The sequence below is a fragment of the Seriola aureovittata genome, chromosome 3, assembly GCF_021018895.1.
Source record: "Seriola aureovittata isolate HTS-2021-v1 ecotype China chromosome 3, ASM2101889v1, whole genome shotgun sequence".
Taxonomy (NCBI): Eukaryota; Metazoa; Chordata; class Actinopteri; order Carangiformes; family Carangidae; genus Seriola; species Seriola aureovittata.
Genome location: NC_079366.1, coordinates 31,342,429 through 31,363,270, shown reverse-complemented (window position 1 = coordinate 31,363,270; position 20,842 = coordinate 31,342,429). Strand labels below are relative to the sequence as shown.

Genomic DNA, 20,842 nt, shown 5'->3' with positions numbered 1-20,842 from the left:
AACAACAAAGAAGTGAAGGAAACGTTCTGAAGCTAAACTGATAGATTTCACTGTTGAAGCTGCTCCGCTCAAAAACTGCCCACTGGTTCCCAACCTGAGGGTCCGGCCCTCCAAAGGGTCACCGGGTAAATCTGAAGGGTCGTCAGATGAAACATGGGAGAGGAAAGAAGAAGATTTTAACATGACAGCAGCCATTTTTATTCCTCCACGCCGACCAGCACAAACATTCGCCTCGAGTCAACGGCAAACTCAGTGGATTTTGGTGGCCAAAGGTCAAAGGTCACATCGACCTCACAAAACACTTTTTAGCCATAACTCAAGACTTCACACAGAGATTATGAGAAACTTTCACATGATGGTTCATATTTTTTATTCTGGATGAACAGGATGTGACCTGGAACTAGGGAGGGGCATCTTCAGTGATTTCAATATTTGAGTCTCATTACCTTATGAACGAGAACTGGATATATATATATATATATATATATATAATATATATAATTTAGAAGAAATACAGGAGGTCCGTGTCCGACTGGAAACACAAGCTCAACATTGGTTCCGCTTGTGTTTCGGACACGGACCTTCCCGACCACGCTACTTATTTGGCTGTTGAAGAACATGAAATGCAAGTTTAACGCCACATATTCTTGTAGTGCATGTTATTGTCGTCTGTATTTGAAGACATCACTTTTCCTGGTCACGGTTGCCATGATGCACGTAACGTCAACCGAGTTGAACTAACGCAGCCAAAAACAACACGTGCACAGGTGTGAAACGTACTCGTACCCATCCCTACCTGGAAGTAGTCCGAGTGGAGGAGGTGATTCTGGTTTTCTAATGATTGGAGTGCGACACAGGAACCTGTGACTTCCCTCTGAGATGTAATGAAAGACGCTCAGTAAAGTTCTGGCAGCTTTAAACTCTTCTTCAGTTGATTGATCGGTTGTGTTGACGTGTTGCTCCAGACTCTCTGCACAGTGAGAGAAGCTGCAGCAGCTGCTTTCTCCTCTCAGCTCTGTGCTGTTTCTTTAAAGCTACAGAAGCTGCTGCAGCTGTTTAGCTTCTGACACAGTTAACACCTGCAGACTCCACACACCTTTACCTGCACCTCACGTCATGTGACAATATCACAGAGGAACCTGATGTCACCAGAAACATGTCAGCTGATGTTATTGATCCATGTAAGCTAGAGTTAACTAGCAAGCTTAGGGTTGTTAGCAGTCGGGTTGTTAGCAGTCACACACACACACACACACACACACACACACATACACACACACAGACTCCAGGGATGGAGCTGTGCAGCCTAAGGCCTGTTCTGATCCTCCACTGTTACACACACACACACACACACACACACACACACACACACACACACACACACACACAGTCTAATTAACAGGCCTCTCTCCACTTGGCTTCCCTCTCTAATTGGCTCACCACTTCTTTCCATTAATTATGCTCCATTTCATATTCCCTTAATGAGTCTGGCTCCGCCTCCCTGCTTTAGCTCTAATTAGCAGCAGCTTTACGACTCACAACAACAACAACCCCCCCCCCCATGTGTCGGTGTGCTGATGTGTGTTTGTCCCTCTGCAGCACCCGTACCCGTCAGAGGAGCAGAAGAAGCAGCTGGCTCAGGACACCGGCCTCACCATCCTGCAGGTCAACAACTGGTGAGTGTGCGGTGCTGCCAACCACACGCTTCTTACTGTGACCCCCCCGAGGCAACCTGAGGCTAATGATTTGAATGATTAATTCCTGCGGGGTCGCCATGTCCCCAAATACCCGCCCAATTACAGTTACGGAGAGGGGGAGGAGGGGCTTCACTGGAGAGGTAATTGGAGCGTGGGGGGGTGGGGGGGGTAGAGACCTGGGGGATGTTCTGAATACAGACGCATTTCAGAAACATCACTACAATTTCAGATGCTGCTTTTAACTCATGAAGAAGAGAAATCCTGGTCATGGTCCTGGTCTCTGATCCGGTCTAACTGGATCAGGTATCAGTGATCAATAAACTTTATAGTTTCACTAAAACAACGAATCAGTTCTTCTTCTCTGCTCTAAAACAGCAGCCTACACAGGAAGTTATAGAGCAGTGAAGAAGAACTGATCTCTGAAGCCGTTAGTCAGACCGGCTCCCGCCGAATATTTGGCTGTTGCCATGGTAACACCTCTGGAGCAGCTCACGGCCTTAACCCTGATTCTGCAGATTCAGAGTTACTGTGTGTGTGTGTGTGTGTGTGTGTGTGTGTGTGTGTGTGTGTGTGTGTGTGTGTGTGTGGGTCCTCTCCTTGTGTTTCTCTTCTTCTGCTAATTTCCCTCTGATCTTCCCTTTTTTTCTCCTTCTCTTCTCTTCTCCTCTCTTTGTCTTCTCCTCATTTCCTTGTCTCCTCTCCTGTTTCCTCCTCTCTTGCCCCCTCTCTCCTCCTTTCATCTCTCTCTCTCTCTCCCCTCCCCGTCCTCCTCTCCTCCTTTCTTCTTCTCCTTACATCGTTTCTTTCTGACCATGTTTTATTTTGGTTTGTCAGCGTCTCCATGGCAACAGCATGAAGTGTAGTTTCTGTAAATGTATTCTCTCAACTCTTTTAATTTTTCTTCCCGTCAAACTTTGAGCCAGTGTGTGTGTGTGTGTGTGTGTGTGTGTGTGTGTGTGTGTTGGGGGGGCAGTTGGTGTAAATGGCATTTTCATGGCAAACAGCTGGACTGGTTTATTTAAACACTGCTGTGGAGGAGTGAGGCGGGGGGGGGGGGCTACTGACCTGCGAATGACTCTGAAGTGGGCGGGGCTTAGCAACTGTTTAACAAGCAGTGGGTTGGGGAGTGTGTGTGAGTGTGTGAGTGTGTGAGTGTGTGTGTGAGTGTGTGTGTCTGTGAGTGTGAGCGTGAGTGTGTGTGTGAGTGAGTGAGTGTGTGAGTGTGAGTGGTGTGTGTGTGTGTGAGTGAGTGTGTGAGTGTGGAGTGTGTGTGTGTGTGGTGTGTGTGTGTGTGTATGTGTGTGTGTGAGTGTGAGTGTGTGTGGTGTGAGTGTGAGTGTGTGTGTGTGTGTGTGTGTGTGTGAGTGTGTGTGAGTGTGTGTGAGTGTGAGTGGTGTGTGAGTGTGAGTGGTGTGTGTGTGAGTGTGAGTGTGTGTGTGAGTGTGAGTGTGTGAGTGTGTGTGTGAGTGTGTGTGTGTGTGGTGAGTGTGTGAGTGTGAGTGAGTGTGAGTGTGTGTGAGTGTGAGTGCGTTGCGAGTGTGAGTGAGTGAGTGTGAGTGCGTGTGAGTGTGAGTGTGAGTGAGTGCGTGTGAGTGTGAGTGTGTGTGAGTGAGTGTGAGTGTGAGTGTGTGTGAGTGTGAGTGAGTGTGAGTGAGTGTGTGAGTGTGAGAGTGAGTGTGAGTGAGTGTGTGTGTGAGTGTGAGTGTGTGAGTGTGTGTGTGTGGTGAGTGTGTGTGTGAGTGTGTGTGTGTGAGTGTGAGTGTGAGTGTGAGTGTGTGTGTGTGGTGTGAGTGTGAGTGAGTGGTGTGTGTGAGTGTGTGTGAGTGTTGTGAGTGTGAGTGAGTGTGAGTGGTGAGTGAGTGTGTGAGTGTGAGTGTGTGTGAGTGAGTGAGTGTGTGTGAGTGAGTGTGTGAGTGTGAGTGAGTGTGTGTGAGTGTGAGTGTGAGTGTGAGAGTGAGTGAGTGTGAGAGTGTGAGTGTGTGAGTGTGTGTGTGAGTGTGGTGTGTGTGAGTGTGAGTGTGTGTGAGTGAGTGTGATGTGTGTGTGAGTGTGAGTGAGTGTGTATGTGTGTGTGTGTGTGAGTGTGAGTGTGTGTGTGAGTGAGTGTGATGTGTGTGTGAGTGTGTGTGAGTGAGTTGTGTGTGAGTGTGAGTGAGTGTGAGTGTGTGTGAGTGAGTTGTGTGTGAGTGTGAGTGAGTGTGAGTGAGTGTTGTGAGTGAGTGTGAGTGAGTGTGAGTGTTGTGAGTGTGAGTGTTGTGAGTGTGAGTGTGAGTGTGTGTGAGTGTGTGTGAGTGAGTTGTGTGTGAGTGTGAGTGTGAGTGGTGAGTGAGTTGTGAGTGAGTGTGTGATGTGAGTGTGAGTGAGTGTGAGTGAGTGTGTGTGAGTGAGTGTGAGTGAGTTGTGAGTGAGTGTGAGTGAGTTGTGAGTGAGTGTGTGTGTGAGTGTGTGTGTGTGTGAGTGGTGAGTGTGAGTGAGTGTGTGTGATGTGAGTGTGAGTGAGTGAGTGTGAGTGAGTGTGATGTGAGTGTGTGTGAGTGGTGTGAGTGTGTGTGGTGTGAGTGAGTGTGAGTGTGTGTGAGTGTGAGTGAGTGTGTGAGTGAGTGTGAGTGTGAGTGAGTGTGTGAGTGTGAGTGAGTGTGTGAGTGAGTGTGAGTGTGTGAGTGTGTGTGAGTGTGAGTGAGTGTGAGTGTGTGTGAGTGTGAGTGAGTGTGAGTGAGTGTGAGTGTGTGCGAGTGAGTGTGTGAGTGAGTGTGAGTGAGTGTGTGAGTGTGTGTGAGTGAGTGTGTGTGAGTGTGAGTGAGTGTGTGAGTGTGAGTGAGTGTGTGAGTGTGAGTGAGTGTGAGTGAGTGTGAGTGAGTGTGAGTGTGAGTGTGTGTGAGTGAGTGTGTGAGTGTGAGTGAGTGTGAGTGAGTGTGAGTGAGTGTGAGTGTGTGCGAGTGAGTGTGTGAGTGAGTGTGAGTGAGTGTGTGAGTGTGTGTGAGTGAGTGTGTGTGAGTGTGAGTGAGTGTGTGAGTGAGTGTGAGTGTGAGTGAGTGTGAGTGAGTGTGAGTGTGTGCGAGTGAGTGTGTGAGTGAGTGTGAGTGAGTGTGAGTGAGTGTGTGAGTGTGTGTGAGTGAGTGTGTGTGATGTGTGTGTGTGTGTGTGAGTGTGAGTGAGTGTGTGAGTGTGAGTGAGTGTGAGTGAGTGTGAGTGTGAGTGTGTGTGAGTGAGTGTGTGAGTGTGAGTGAGTGTGAGTGAGTGTGAGTGAGTGTGAGTGTGAGTGTGTGTGAGTGAGTGTGTGTGAGTGTGAGTGAGTGTGTGAGTGTGAGTGAGTGTGTGAGTGTGAGTGAGTGTGAGTGAGTGTGAGTGTGTGTGAGTGTGAGTGAGTGTGTGAGTGTGAGTGAGTGTGAGTGTGAGTGAGTGTGAGTGTGAGTGTGAGTGAGTGTGAGTGTGTGTGAGTGAGTGTGTGTGAGTGTGAGTGAGTGTGTGAGTGTGAGTGAGTGTGTGAGTGTGAGTGAGTGTGAGTGAGTGTGAGTGTGTGTGAGTGTGAGTGAGTGTGTGAGTGTGAGTGTGTGTGAGTGTGTGTGTGAGTGTGTGTGAGTGTGTGAGTGTGTTCCACACAGAAATTAATTTCCCACACGGTTCACATATTATGACTCTGGATAAACAGGAAGTGACGTTGAACTAGTGTGAGTGGCGGAGGGATATGACCAGGAGGAGGTGCCTCTAGTTTTCACTCTGTATTTCACAGCACTTCCTGTTTCCTGTTCTGCTTCAGCTTTAAACGGTTTTATTTTTGAAAACATCACTTTACTTTCAGATCCTGACGCTGCACAGGCCCCCCCCCCCCCCCCCCTCGCCTTCTTTCACTCCCTGAAAAGACTCCTCTGGCTTTTGTTTTCCTGAAAAGGAAACCGGGACGTCCCCCACTTTTCTTTCTTTAACCCACCCTCCCCCCTCTTTTCTGAACAAGTTGAAATGGAACCATCTAAATCCGGGGGGGTGGGGGGGCGGGTGAGGGCGGGTGAGGGCGGCGAGGTGATTGTAGGGGACATAAATCAAGTGGGAAACCACAGAGCTTTCACTGTGGGGCGGGGCGGGGGGGTCGATAGGCAGTTCGAAGGCTTTAGGCTGAGGAGGGGAAGGGGGGGGGCACAGGAGGTGTTGGGTCATAGGTCATACATACCAGGATCATGGCTTTCAAAAGTGTACTTAGAAGAGGACACGTATGAACGCCCCCCCCCCCCCCCCCCCCCCCCCGGTTTCAGGCATAATAATCTCACCTGTAGAAACAGTCGACCGAACTCAGGACCAAAGATTCAAACGGCAGAAACATGAATCACAGCGACGCTGCTCAAAGCTGTATATTCTTCTTCTGTGTTTTATTTAAAGTGCTGACCCATCCGAAGAGAGGGGGCTCTGAGCCTGTTGTCTGATTGGCTCACTGCTTTCTGAGTGATCCAATGAAAATACAAATACAGCAGATGAGTTTCACCAGCTGATGAAAACAAACAGTTTCAGCTGTTGAACTAAACCATTACCTAACCCGCTCACCTGCTAACCCGTTAATCTGATAACCCGCTCACCTGCTAACACGCTCACCTGCTAACCCGCTAATCTGATAACCCGCTAATCTGATAACCCGCTAACCTGCTAACACGCTAACCTGCTAACCCGCTCACCTGCTAACCCGCTAACCTGCTAACCCGCTCACCTGCTAACCCGCTCACCTGCTAACCCGCTAACTGTTTGAGCTGATAAACCGTCGTCGTGCTCCGTCATGAACATTTTAATATTTTCTATCCAACATAATGAATTTTTTCCTTCAATTCTTCCAAAACATTTTCTCTGTAAAGAACAAACTCAGCAGCCAGATGTTCCACTGGACCGACAGATGTTCTCTGAGCTTCCACATGAAGCAGGGTTCATGTATTAGACAGGAAACATCACGTGTCATAGAAACTTCAGATGTGGAGTGTGTGGTGAGGCGTTCGATGTCCCTCGGTGAATCAGAGCTTCGCGTCTCTGCGTGTCCTGCTGACCAGACATCTTTTATTTCCTCTCTTCTTCTCCTCTCGTCTTCAGGTTCATCAACGCCAGGCGGCGGATCGTCCAGCCGATGATCGACCAGTCCAACAGAGCAGGTGAGTCCAGAGCGTCCAGGTAGCTCCAGTCACCAGCGCACAGACACTTTGAAGCTTCAAGTCAAATTCAAAGCTCGAGGAAATCTTAATCTGGCGAGCTGTAAAACTGATCAGAGAAATCTTCAGATCAATTCTTAAACCAACAGAGAAGAAGAGACTTGATGTCGCCTGTTAGAACCAGTGAGAAGCTGCTGGATTCTGGTCGGAGGTGATTTATGGTTTATGTTCCCGTCGAGTCCTTTTCCAGATCAGGGTCAGAGAGTTCTGGTTCTGGTTCTTATGTTGTCATGACGTTGTGTTCGGAGCAGAGCTCCTTCACGCTGAGTGGGACTGATGGACTGAACCGTATTGTTTCTGGTTCTGAGTTGCTGAGTTGTGTCTAAAGGCTTCGTCTGTCTGTTGTCCAATGAAAAGAGACTCAGTGGAAGCACTGAACCGTGAACCACAGGTGCAGTGAGATCACCTGGTGACTGAGCCGGAGGAAAACCACCTGTGCTGTAACCCTGACGCTGCACACCCAACAACCTTTAACCGCTGCATTTATGATGATGATCATATCTTAACATCTTTGTCTCACCTCATAATCACAACTCACGTTCAGGTTCACCATCGTCTGTTTTTATTGGTCCTTACCCGCGTTTTCTTAAATTAGCTTATTCAGTTCCCGTCACCCGTCACCTGTCCTCCGTCCTCCATCACCTGTCACCTGTCCTCCGTCACCCATCACCTGTCACCTGTCCTCTGTCCTCCGTCACCTGTCCTCCGTCACCTGTCCTCCGTCCTCCGTCACCTGTCCTCTGTCCTCCGTCACCCGTCACCTGTCCTCCGTCCTCCGTCACCTGTCACCCGTCACCTGTCACCTGTCCTCTGTCCTCCGTCACCCGTCCTCTGTCACCCGTCACCTGTCACCTGTCCTCCGTCACCCGTCACCTGTCACCTGTCCTCCGTCCTGCACGGTGCTGTTAAACCAGAAACACTGTGGAGACTAAAGAGTGAAGCAGCATCTGAAATAAGTTTTAAAGTCTCTCAGATGAAGCGTCTCACCTGGAGGCTGCGACACTTTAACAGCAGAGGCCTGAGGATGAGTTAGCATGGTGGCTAGCAGCTCACTCTCTCTCTCCCTGTTGAGTCTTCAGTCGGAACAGAAAGACAAACTGGACTGTTGCTGGAAAAGGAGTTGATCTGCTTTAATTGCAGGTTTACCCTCATTAAAGAATCTGCTCGTACCTGATACTGTTGGTGGAAGAGGTGTGGCCTGTGCAGAGGAGTGTGTTTACCTGCTGGCTGTGAGTCTTTTCCTGGTTGGATAATATTCAACAGTAGAAGAAGAAAGCAACTATGACATGTACCACTGTCATGACTTTTAATTTTATTATTAAAATCATATTTCTTGTTTGAGTGTCGAAGAACGAAGTGGTTTCAGTTCAGGACCAACCTGTGAACACGTCATGAGGAGTTGAGAGTCGCAGGTGTCTCAGGTGTCTCAGGTCTTCCAGGTGTCTCAGGTCTTCCAGGTGTCTCAGGTCTTCCAGGTGTCTCAGGTCTTCCAGGTGTCTCAGGTCTTCCGGGTGTCTCAGGTCTTCCAGATGTCTCAGGTCTTCCGGGTGTCTCAGGTCGTCCAGGTGTCTCAGGTGTCTCAGAGGTGGAGGAGGATTACCTGATGGAACAGAAGCAGGATGCTGCAGTGGGACTCCTGAGTTGGAGTGGACACAGAAGCTTAAGCTGCAGGATTGAATGGCCTCAGCAGGATTAGCTCCAGACAAAGATGCTAATCGCTTTGACTGGACTCTCCATTGAACACTTTAACCTGGGATTAAAACAAACGGGAGCCCAGCTAAAGCGGGGGCTAAAGTCCCGCTAGCCTTTTGGCCCCTAAGCTTTGTTAGCATTAACCCCGGGGGCCAACTCCCAACCCCCCTACCCCCGGTGACTGAGGAGACTTGAGTCCTGGTCATGTGACTGAGCTTCACTCTCTTCAACCCCCCCCCCCCCCCAACATCTAATACTCTACAACAGAAACAGCCACAGAGTAAACAGGAGGTTTAAACACATCAGAGTCTGTGATCTTGTCGTTTCCCAGCAGCATTTGAACGCAGCGTCTCAGGCCTCCGTAGATTTTCCTTCTTGGACTCAGAGGTTCAAACAAAAAACCAGGTCTCACTGTCACTTTAACAGATTTATTAGCAGTGATAATTATAACTCTCATTATTGTGTCAAGGCTGAGTGTCTCCCTGGTTCCTCACCCCCCTCACCCGCTCTCACCCCCCTCACCCGCTCTCACCCCCCTCACCCTCTGGGTTACGCTGCAGGTGTCGCCTGTGAAGATTGAACCTTATAAACTGCATGAAAACATAAAAACACAGGTTTCAGTTAAAGCAGTTTGTATCTCAATGATTTATTTGAACTGAATATTCATTTATAAACGTGAAGAACTGAAGTCGTTGTTTCCTTCTGCCGGAGACGAGCTGAGTGTCTGTGACGGACAGCAGCTGTCGGCCCCTCCCCCTCCTCTCAGTGTGAACGTGACGGTGAGATAATGAAACAGTCGTTTCCCTCTCTGTCCGCAGTGAGCCAGGCGGGACCGTACGGCCCAGATGGTCAGCCAATGGGAGGCTTCGTCATGGACGGACAGACACACATGGGAATCAGACCACCTGGTAAACACACACATTCTTACTGAAGGGTGATCACACAGAAATAAGCGGGTTCATGTCAGGACTCACACTCCACCTATGAAGCTGGTTTATTCTTAGCACCAGGGGCTAACAGAGGAGCTAACAGAGGAGCTAACAGAGAGGCTAACAGAGGGGCTATAACAGAGGAGCTAACAGAGGGGCTAACAGAGGAGCTAACAGAGGAGCTAACAGAGGGGCTATAACAGAGGAGCTAACAGAGGAGCTAACAGAGGAGCTAACAGAGGGGCTATAACAGAGGAGCTAACAGAGGAGCTAACAGAGGGGCTAACAGAGGAGCTAACAGAGGAGCTAACAGAGGGGCTAACAGAGGGGCTAACAAAGGGGCTATAACAGAGGAGCTAACAGAGGGGCTATAACAGAGGAGCTAACAGAGGAGCTAACAGAGGGGCTAACAGAGGAGCTAACAGAGGAGCTAACAGAGGGGCTAACAGAGGGGCTATAACAGAGGAGCTAACAGAGGGGCTAACAGAAGGGCTATAACAGAGGGGCTAACAGAGGGGCTAAGAGAGGGGCTAACAGAGGGGCTAACAGAGGGGCTAACAGAGGAGCTAACAGAGGGGATAACAGAGGGGCTATAACAGAGGGGCTATAACAGAGGAGCTAACAGAGGAGCTAACAGAGGGGATAACAGAGGGGCTAACAGAGGGGCTAACAGAGGGGCTAACAGAGGGGCTAACAGAGGAGCTAACAGAGGAGCTAACAGAGGGGATAACAGAGGGGCTATAACAGAGGGGCTAACAGAGGGGCTAACAGAGGAGCTAACAGAGGAGCTAACAGAGGGGATAACAGAGGGGCTATAACAGAGGGGCTAACAGAGGAGCTAACAGAGGAGCTAACAGAGGGGCTATAACATAACTGTGGGCTGGTTCACATCACTGTGTGTGTGTGCGTGCGTGTGTGTGCGTGTGTGTGTGTGTGTGTGTCAGGTCCTATAGGTGGGATGGGGATGGGTGTGGAGGGACAGTGGCACTACATGTAGCACCAGCACCACCCTGCAGCCAGAGGAGCCGCCCAGCGACCCAGGACACCACGGTGAGTGACTCCAGTCCAACAACAGTAAGTGTGTCGATGCCGAAAGAGAAAGAGACGAAACAACCACAAAAGCTGCGTTTCCACCGCAGGAACCAGGGTCTAACTTTCTAAAGGTTCAGGGACTCTGGGGGTGTGGCCTGCAGTGCTGAACATCACGGTGAAACAGGTCGGGGAGAAGGTAAAGAAACTGAAACGGGAAAAATAAGATAGAATTTGAGTTGAATCTAATTTTCTTCAATTAAATGTGTAGACTCAGTGATGAGGAGCCCCTGGGTGTCTGGGCCCCGGAGTGTCTGGGCCCCTGAGTGCTGGGTCCCTAGGTGTCTGGGCCCCTGAGTGTCTGGGCCCCTGAGTGTCTGGGCCCCGGAGTGTCTGGGCCCCGGAGTGTCTGGGCCCCTGGGTGTCTGGGCCCCTGGGTGCTCGGTATCGGCCCCTGGGCAGTGGCCCGCTTGCTTGATCTCAAACCACAAACCGTGCAACATGAAGAAGAGCGGACAAACGCTGTACGACGACACGACGTCAAACCGTCTGTTCTGCTCTTCACTAATTAAAGCAGCTCCTCTGATTTAAAGGTCAATTAATCCTCTGAGATCCTCTTCATGTTCCGTCTAACGAGCTGATCATTAGTGAGAGACGCACAACGCTCTCATCTCTTTATTTGATTACACAGAGTCCAATTACTCCGTAAGCTGTTTTCATTACTGGGGGGTGGGGGGGGTGGGGGGGGGGGGTGGGGGGGGCAGTGAACGCAGCGCGGGGAGGGAGAGATTAGGAGGGAGGACGTTTACGGGGGGGTCAGTCACTCAGACCAAAGTCAATTAAAGAGTGTTCAGAGGCAGCGTCCCCCCCCCCTTCACTGAGGAAACAATACACCTGTCAGCTGGGATCTGATGCAGCCATGCATGCAGTCGCAACACACACACACACACACACACACACACACACTCACTCATTAATACCTTTTACTTTTAAACTCATCGAGTCTTCAGCCGTAAAATAGAGACTGTGCTTCATTCTGAAATCTCTGGGGTTGAGTTTTATTTTGAAAAGATTGGATGTGTGTTTCCAGGTGTGTGGACAGAGGTGGTTGTGGTTTTGAAATTGTTATTATTATTATTTGTGAGTTTTAAAAGTTCTAATACATGTCATTGTGGACGAGCTGAGATAAACGCAGAGGACAGACGGAGGTTGTGACATCACTTGTTTTGTTTACATTCCTCTTGGACGTCGTTCTCGTCTCGCATGCGGCAGATCGTCATCGACGTGTTTGTGCTTGACGCATCAAATCAAAATGGCAGTTCAGTTAGCTGCAGTATGTGAGCGTGTGCTGTGAGTCGTTAGCACACCGAAGTTTACTTCCTGTTGATGTTCCGTTGTCTTCTGTTTCCTCTGCAGACCTCCATGGTGGCGATGTGGAGCAGGACCCCACGCCTCCTCACCTGTCTGTCCCCGAAGCCACACCCCCTCTGGGCATCTACCTGACCTGATTGGGAACACCCCACCGCCGCCACCGCCGTCTCTGGGGTGACCAAGACGCTTTGTTACTAGGATCGTCCAGCTGGAGCACAGACACAGAGAGAGAGAGGACAGATCCAGATGTGGAGGATGATGGTGAACAGCTGTGTCACCTGATCACACCTGGACTTCTCGGAGTCAGGACTCAAACGTTGCTCCTCCTCTGGGCCGCAGCTGATGTCTGTAGGAGGAGGAGCCTGGACAGGGGTCATGTGACCGGCGCCGTTTTCACTTTAGACGCTCTGAGAGCAGCTGCTGCTTTCACATGATGATGATGATGATGATGATGAAATGAGAGGACATGTCTGTTCCTCCTCTCACACTGTGTGTGTTTGTCTTTTTTCATAGACTCTTATTCTGAAATAAAATGCTGCAGCAGCTTTGTGACTGTTGATGTGTCTGAAGTCAGTTGTGTTGTCAGGAGCTCTCAGGTGTGTGACACCTGACCACAGAGGAGGGAAAAGACGTCAATGATGTCACTTCCTCCAGGAAGTCACAGTCATTAACGCAGATTCAACCAATCCCTGTGAACTCTGTGTGACCTTCACTTTTCTCCGTTCACTGTAACTTTTCCATAAATTTGACCAAAAATCATCAAAGTTTCCACCCATTGAACCAATCAGACCAGTCCCTGATCAGCACCTTGACGATGTCACCAGACTCACTTCCTTGTTCCTGGTGTTGAAGCATGTTGTGAAGCTGCAGACGCGTGTGACATGAATGTGTCACGTTCACCAACAAACATCCCTGTTAAAGACGTGTGAAGACGTTCAGCATGTCGCACATGAAAGGGTTAAATAGTTCTGTACAACTCCATGGAGGAACCACAGGTGTAGAGCTGCTGGAGCCACAGGTGTAGAGCTGGAGCCACAGGTGTAGAGCTGGAGCCACAGGTGTAGAGCTGCTGGAGCCACAGGCGTAGAGTTGGAGCCACAGGTGTAGAGCTTCTGGAGCCACAGGCGTAGAGCTGGAGCCACAGGTGTAGAGCTGCTGGAGCCACAGGTGTAGAGCTGGAGCCACAGGTGTAAAGCTGGAGCCACAGGCGTAGAGCTGCTGGAGCCACAGGTGTAGAGCTGGAGCCACAGGTGTAGAGCTGCTGGAGCCACAGGTGTAGAGCTGGAGCCACAGGTGTAGAGCTGGAGCCACAGGTGTAGAGCTGCTGGAGCCACAGGCGTAGAGTTGGAGCCACAGGTGTAGAGCTGCTGGAGCCACAGGCGTAGAGCTGGAGCCACAGGTGTAGAGCTGCTGGAGCCACAGGCGTAGAGCTGGAGCCACAGGTGTAGAGCTGCTGGAGCCACAGGTGTAGAGCTGCTGGAGCCACAGGCGTAGAGTTGGAGCCACAGGTGTAGAGCTGCTGGAGCCACAGGTGTAGAGCTGGAGCCACAGGTGTAGAGCTGCAGGAGCCACAGGCGTAGAGCTGCTGGAGCCACAGGTGTAGAGCAGGAGCCACAGGTGTAGAGCTGGAGCCACAGGCGTAGAGTTGGAACCACAGGTGTAGAGCAGGAGCCACAGGCGTAGAGCTGGAGCCACAGGTGTAGAGCTGCTGGAGCCACAGGTGTAGAGCTGGAGCCACAGGTGTAGAGCTGGAGCCACAGGCGTAGAGTTGGAACCACAGGTGTAGAGCAGGAGCCACAGGTGTAGAGCAGGAGCCACAGGTGTAGAGTAGGAGCCACAGGCATAGAGCTGCTGGAACCACAGGTGTAGAGTTGCTGGAGCCGCCTGAACGACGCTCCACTGCTTTTATTCTACTGTTGAAATAAAACATCTACAGTCACATGATCACGTTGATGTTTATCTACATTTGAAGAAGCTGAAGATCCGATCGTCACTGAGTCTGTCATGTACAGCTGATAAAAACACATGGTCAGAGTCATGTTGACAGTTAAGGTGTATCAATTGATTTCCAAACGTCAATCACACATCAAGTCAACCTGAAGAAAGCATTCCACCTTAAAAGATTGCGGTAGCGGCTGCGGCCTCTGAGCTGCTCAGTGAATTAAATCGTGAATTAGTGAAAATGAAAAGACAGAAAACATCCTTTCATTCATCGTTCAGCTGTACCTGTGATTCAGACAGAGCAGAGGACTGAGTCACCACCTGCACTCACCTGGATCACACTCCGTGGAACAAGCTGCATTTTAATGAATTAGAGACAATTTTTATCTTTTCCCACAAACTGCAAAAAAACCCAAAACATATAAAAACATTTAAAAACGTGACAATTTTTAAGAAAAGCTGCTGTGAAATCCTGGAGGGACTGTTGTGGGTTACTGTTTAGTTATTATTCGTATACATATATATATTATATATATGTTTATATATAATTCATAAGACAAAAGTGAGTCAGGTTATAAATTAATTAAATTTTTGCGAAAGTTGTTGCGATCAATTCGTCACAGTTTCATAATTAATTTAGCATTAGAGAGATGATTTCTTAGATGAGTACAGCCAAGGATTACAGAAGCGAAATACATTCACTAATAATTATCTCGTTAATTTAGAAAAAAAGTCAAAAGTTCCTGCTCTGTTTTTTTGAATTAATGAGGTAATTATCTCAGAATCTTCTGGAATGTTTTTTTTTGTCAGTGAATGCATCACATCTCCACAGATGGAACGTGTTGGTCACACGACAATCATCACTGATAATGATCTTTAGAAAACAGCGTGAACCCTGTAGATTCATGCTGCAAAACGTCCCGATCACCATCTGGATCCAAATGTTAAAATATAAATGAATAATTATAAATATATATAAGTTAATGTGTGTGAGTATTTTCCACCGTGTTTCTTCTGTGAAGGAGAAAGTTTCTTCAGCTGCGTCTCAGTGATGAATCTGCATCACACTCAGACACATTGTCCAACATGGCGGCTCGGCTCATTTCACTTCAGCTCACATCAGGTCAACAGGCTGAAGGAGCTGCAGCAGTGTTGGCAAAGAGGCCAAGAGAGAGGACCAGACCCCCCCCCCAACCCCTGACCCCTGACCCCTGACCCAGCCAGTCCACACGTCCTCACTCAGACCTGATGGAGCGTTTCACGTCTCTGATGAAACTCTTCCACTGGAGTTCAGCTGAGGAGGGAAAAAGTGATTCATGTGAAATCTGCTCCCAACTCTTAAATGGAGAGACCCCCCCCCCCCCCCCCCTTCCACTGGGAGTTTCCTAGATTCACTTTATTTCAAAGCCGGGGGCCCCGAAACATCATTTATCTTCCTCTTCAAATCAATTAGAGGTTGGAGACGGAGGACGTGGAGCTCCACTCGTCAGAGCAGTTTCATGGTCCCGCTGACGTTTGGAGATTATTTGTGAAGCAGCAAACAGCAGAGTGAAATCAAACAGGCGTCGTCCCTCTGCTGCCCTCTGAGCTGACTGACAGGCGGCAGCTCCAACTCCCAGGTTACACTGCCCTCTTTAGGGGGGGGAGGAAACTGCCTTCATCTCCGTCTTTAAAGCCGAGTGTAAGAGGACGCATGAGAGACGTCGGGGAATCAAGTGTGTTCACTTAAAGATGCAGAAAGACCCAAAAAACAACATGTCAGAGGGAGAACAGAGAGTGGGGACAACAAGAACAACAACAACAACAACAACAACAACAACAACAACAACAACATGACAGCAAAACAAACCAGATTCACATCTCAGGGAGATTAACGTGCGGCTGGAGTTCAGTGTAATTTCCCACGGATCAAGTGGACAGTGAAGGCAGCGTGTCACAGAAGATGAAACAGAGCTCCTGAGCATCTAATATTAAACATTCTTTATGTTTCCTCTGGGGTCAAAGGTCACTGACACGTCAGGTCTGTCCCATCATGTGATTAGTGAGGAAAACATCTGTAAACTGTCGATCAGCATCAGTCACTGTATGTGATGATGAGTGAACGTCTCATCCATCAATTATTGAAAAAGAAAACATCAGATCAGTGTGTGTGTGTGTGTGTGTGTGTGTGTGTGTGTGTGTGTGTGTGTGTGTGTGTGTCTGTGTGAGTGTGTGTGTGTGTGTGTGTGTGTGTGTGTGTGTGTGTATGTGTGTGTGTTTTGTACGGTGGCCCTAAAGCTCAACACACTGCAGCTTCAGAAAACATCTTTATCACTGTGACATCACATAAGCTCACAACACAACAGGAAGTGTTTCCAGGGGGACACTAAAAAGTGATGAACGTGCTGGGAGTGAGTTCAAAGTAAACAAGTGTACACGGATGTATTATTACACACTCATGCAAGTGTTACCCGGCCGGGTTCATCACTTTTTTGACATTAGAAAATAATGAAAAACTCTGAGTCCAAAATACTAGTAAAACATTTGGTGCATTTATTAAAGATGTCTGAAGATGGTCTGAAGATGGTCTGATGATGGTCTGATGGTCTGAAGATGGTCTGATGATGGTCTGATGGTCTGATGATGGTCTGATGGTCTGAAGATGGTCTGATGATGGTCTGATGGTCTGATGGTCTGATGATGGTCTGATGATGGTCTGAAGATGGTCTGATGAGGGTATGATGGTCTGAAGATGGTCTGAAGATGGTCTGATGATGGTCTGATGGTCTGAAGATGGTCTGAAGATGGTCTGATGGTCTGATGGTCTGAAGATGGTCTGAAGATGGTCTGAAGATGGTCTGAAGATGGTCTGATGGTCTGATGATGGTCTGAAGATGGTCTGATGAGGGTCTGATGGTCTGAAGATGATCTGAAGATGGTCTGATGAGGGTCTGATGGTCTGATGATGGTCTGATGGTCTGATGATGGTCTGATGATGGTCTGATGATGGTCTGATGAGGGTCTGATGGTCTGATGATGGTCTGAAGATGGTCTGATGGTGTGATGATGGTCTGAAGATGGTCTGATGAGGGTCTGATGGTCTGATGATGGTCTGATGGTCTGATGGTCTGATGATGGTCTGATGGTCTGATGATGGTCTGATGAGGGTCTGATGGTCTGATGATGGTCTGATGGTGGTCTGATGGTCTGATGGTCTGAAGATGGTCTGATGATGGTCTGATGATGGTCTGATGATGGTCTGATGATGGTCTGATGGTCTGATGGTCTGATGATGGTCTGAAGATGGTCTGATGGTCTGATGGTCTGATGATGGTCTGAAGATGGTCTGATGGTATGATGGTCTGATGATGGTCTGATGATGGTCTGATGATGGTCTGATGATGGTCTGATGATGGTCTGATGGTCTGAAGATGGTCTGATGATGGTCTGAAGATGGTCTGATGATGGTCTGATGATGGTCTGATGATGGTCTGATGATGGTCTGATGATGGTCTGATGATGGTCTGATGATGGTCTGATGGTCTGATGATGGTCTGATGATGGTCTGATGATGGTCTGATGATGGTCTGATGGTCTGATGATGGTCTGATGATGGTCTGATGATGGTCTGATGATGGTCTGATGGTCTGATGATGGTCTGATGATGGTCTGATGGTCTGATGATGGTCTGATGATGGTCTGATGATGGTCTGATGATGGTCTGAAGATGGTCTGATGATGGTCTGATGATGGTCTGATGATGGTCTGATGATGGTCTGATGGTCTGAAGATGGTCTGAAGATGGTCTGATGATGGTCTCTCTTTGACAGTAGAGGCTGCAAGTTGAAGCTTGGGTTATGGAGGACAGTCATCATGTGTTTGCCTTCTTCTTCTTTGGTGTCCACCTCAGTGTTTCTTCTGTCTGTCTCTCAGCAGCAGCTCTGTGCTGATGGTGATCAATCAGTCCTGAGGAGTAGCGGGGGCTCGTACTGCGGGGCCGACCCCTCCCTCAAAGAGGTTTATCTAAACAACTCTTAATGTGAACTCTCATAACGAAGGTCAGTCTGAGCAGACCCACATTCCAGAGAGACATTAATCTGCCTCCTCCAGGTCTGAGTGTGACTCGCTGATCCATCACCAGCCACCATGAGCCCCCCCCCCCCCCCCCCCCCCCCCAGACCCTCTGTGTTCACCCCCACCCCCCACCCCCCCCATCTTTGCGATCCAGGCCAGCTGAAAGGAAAGTTGGATAATTTATTGCCTTTAAGTAAGTGCTTGCTTCAGGAGGGATTAAATGAGTTTCCCCATGTGAGGGGCAAAAGGGGAAGGTATTCGGTGTCACACAGAGGATCCAGAGACGGGGGGAGGAGAGGATCGTGGTTACCTTGAGACAGGAAGTGGAGGAGGTGAGGCGGGGGAGGGAGGAGGGGAGTTCAGTTTACCCCAAACGGCAGCGATCAACCCAGTGGACAGGAAGTCAACCTTGTTTAAAGACAGTCGTCAAGTGTTCACCTGAAAGAGCAGGTAGATTACAGACGTGAGATACCATCTGTACGTCATCATCATCATCATCATCATCATCATTAGTAGTAGTAGTTACTGTGAGTGCCAACCCTCCATATACAGAAGTATATATAAATATATATATGGACTTTGAGGGAACTTCTTTAAATTTGGTAAAAACATTCACCTGGACTCAAGGGCAAACTGATTAGATTTTGGTGGTCAAAGGTCAAAGGTCACACTTTTTAGTCATTACTCAAGACTTCACAGTAATTATGACAAAATTTCACAAATATGTTTAATATACTCATATTTTCTCTGACTCTGGATAAACAGGGATGTGACCTGGAATTGTCTGAATGGAGGAGGAGGAGATTCTATCTAATAATATGTTTAACTGCCACAAAGCAGATATTTTCCCATTAGTGTAAATTTCCAGTGGAGTCAAAGGAAAATGAACAAAACTACAGACGCTACAGTTTAATACCAACGTCCTGTCGTTGCCTAAATTCTCAGAGTTTCTGTCCGTCAGGATCAAACAGCCTCGGGCTGAAACACACTGACAGACTGAAAAATAAACAGGGAGCAGCTTCTCACAGTCAATCAGCTTAATGGTGATTAGGTCGATGTTCTTAATGAGATGAAGCCTCTCAGGAAGTTTCACCACTGTACACAAAGTCAATGAAGTGTTACGCAATAATAAAGACGTCCAGCGACTCTGCAGAACAAATATGTGCGTGAACAGAAGCATTAAGAGGAGGAAACACAAAGAGCTGCAGAATGTGTGTGAAGGTGGAGCGAAGCTGCACGAGCTCGGCCAGCTTTAACTTCATCTACAGATGCGGGGGGCCACTCTCGGGGGGAGAGTGGCTGCGTTTATTAGCACCTGAAGATCTGGTGGATGTTATAAAAGTGCAACAATAAGGATCAGTTTCTACTGACGCCTGATCTGTGCTTCTCCTTCTGTTTCTGACTTCAAACGTGAAGCATTTCTCACGAGGATGAAGAAGAAGAAATCCAATGTCTGACCTCTGACGTGTAGATGGATCATAAGTAGAAGTAAATGCCTAACTTCTGGTAGCGTGTGCATGTTAATGCATGTGAGTCCGGCCTGTTAAACTGTTGGTCCCCCCCATGTTTATAAACACACAGGCTCCGCCCACCGGTGTGATGTCACAGTTTCATTTAAAAAGGCCTCAGACACAGAAAGAGATGAGACCAGATCACATGTGGACTGGACTGAGGACTACGGCTCAGATCCTGGTCGGCAGGTGGACCGTCAAAACATCTGTAAAGGTTTTAAAGTCTTTGCAGCCTCCATCAGCGTCATTGGTGCGGCTGGTCCCAGTGTATCAGTCCAAGACTGAATTTCTTTCCCAGTCTGACCGTGGAGCTGCTAAAGTCCAGCTGGACTCAGAACTGGTTCTTCTTTTTCATGTGTCAGTAACTTGATCGTTCATAATGTTACAGTCTTTTTTCATTAGTGATAGCTACAGTAGACATGTAAATGATTAGATTTTGGTGGTCAAAGGTCACTATGACCACACTAAAACACATTTTTGGCCATAAGTCAAGACTTCATGCTAATTAACGGTGCACTGGTCAGTGGAGGGGGAACTACAAGACGGTGATTGTAGTTTTACTTTGAATCTTGAAGTTTGTTGAAAATGTTTCATTTCGCTCATGGACCTTGGTCTGGCATCAAACTCACAATATCAAACATCTTGGTACCAGAGACACCAGCTGCTGCAATAATCAATCACAAAAACAAATTGCCCGACAGTTACATCATCAATAACACAGATTTTTAAATTCTTATAAAATGGAACCAGGATCAATAGATGATGTAATGAAGTGACTGTTCATGTGATTCATTGACCATAAAAAGCAGATTCAGTGTTAAGTTGCCCTTTAAACTCTTGATAAATAACACTTTGCTTTTTTTCTTTGTTGCTAATTCAGTCGTGATGATGTGATGTTTCAGTTTCAGTTTCAGCAGCTTCCAGTTTTTAATCCCACAGAATATAGTGTTCAGATTCTGCGGTCACTGCACACTCACTCGTAAACTGGGGTTTGACTTCAGTGGCGAACAGTTGAGAGTCGCTGCTGCAGTTTGCAGCCTGGAGGCTCTGAGGCACTTCTAAGCAGACAGTGATAGATTGGTGAGATTAGAGAGCAGCGTATCTGACACTGCTCTGTGATCCGCCGCCCTCAAAGCGCTCAGACCTTCTCTAATGAGCCTCCGCCAGGATCCCGGATCACATTTCAAAGTCAGATAATGTCTACTGGGGGAAAAAGGGCCATTTAGCCCCGTGCCAGTGTAATGTAAAAACCAGGTAGATCCCTCTTTCCTTCCTGACCGCACTGCCACAGATTGCTTCCTCAGTGCATTGAGACTCAGTGTTTTCTTTAGAGCAGCAGGGTTTTCTCCTCGGACTCACAGGCCATGAAATATGGGGCGTATCTGTGTCTGGCTGCGAGCCAGGCGGAGCGTTGACATGTCGGCCCGACAGGATGGTCA

The 20,842-nt window shown here is 48.4% G+C and overlaps 1 protein-coding gene across 2 annotated transcripts in view; it reads left to right on the top strand.

Moving 5' to 3' along the window:
• meis1a (Meis homeobox 1 a) overlaps positions 1-12,455 on the top strand; it is a 31,784-nt gene extending 19,329 nt beyond the window's left edge. For both annotated transcript variants that reach the window (XM_056372731.1, XM_056372730.1), the window contains 5 exons: positions 1,600-1,676; positions 6,762-6,820; positions 9,388-9,477; positions 10,443-10,548; positions 11,944-12,455. In XM_056372731.1, coding sequence (XP_056228706.1) covers positions 1,600-1,676; positions 6,762-6,820; positions 9,388-9,477; positions 10,443-10,548; positions 11,944-12,030 — 419 coding nt within the window. In that variant the 3' untranslated portion in view covers positions 12,031-12,455. The remainder of the gene's footprint in view (positions 1-1,599; positions 1,677-6,761; positions 6,821-9,387; positions 9,478-10,442; positions 10,549-11,943) is intronic.
• Positions 12,456-20,842: the final 8,387 nt, after the last annotated feature.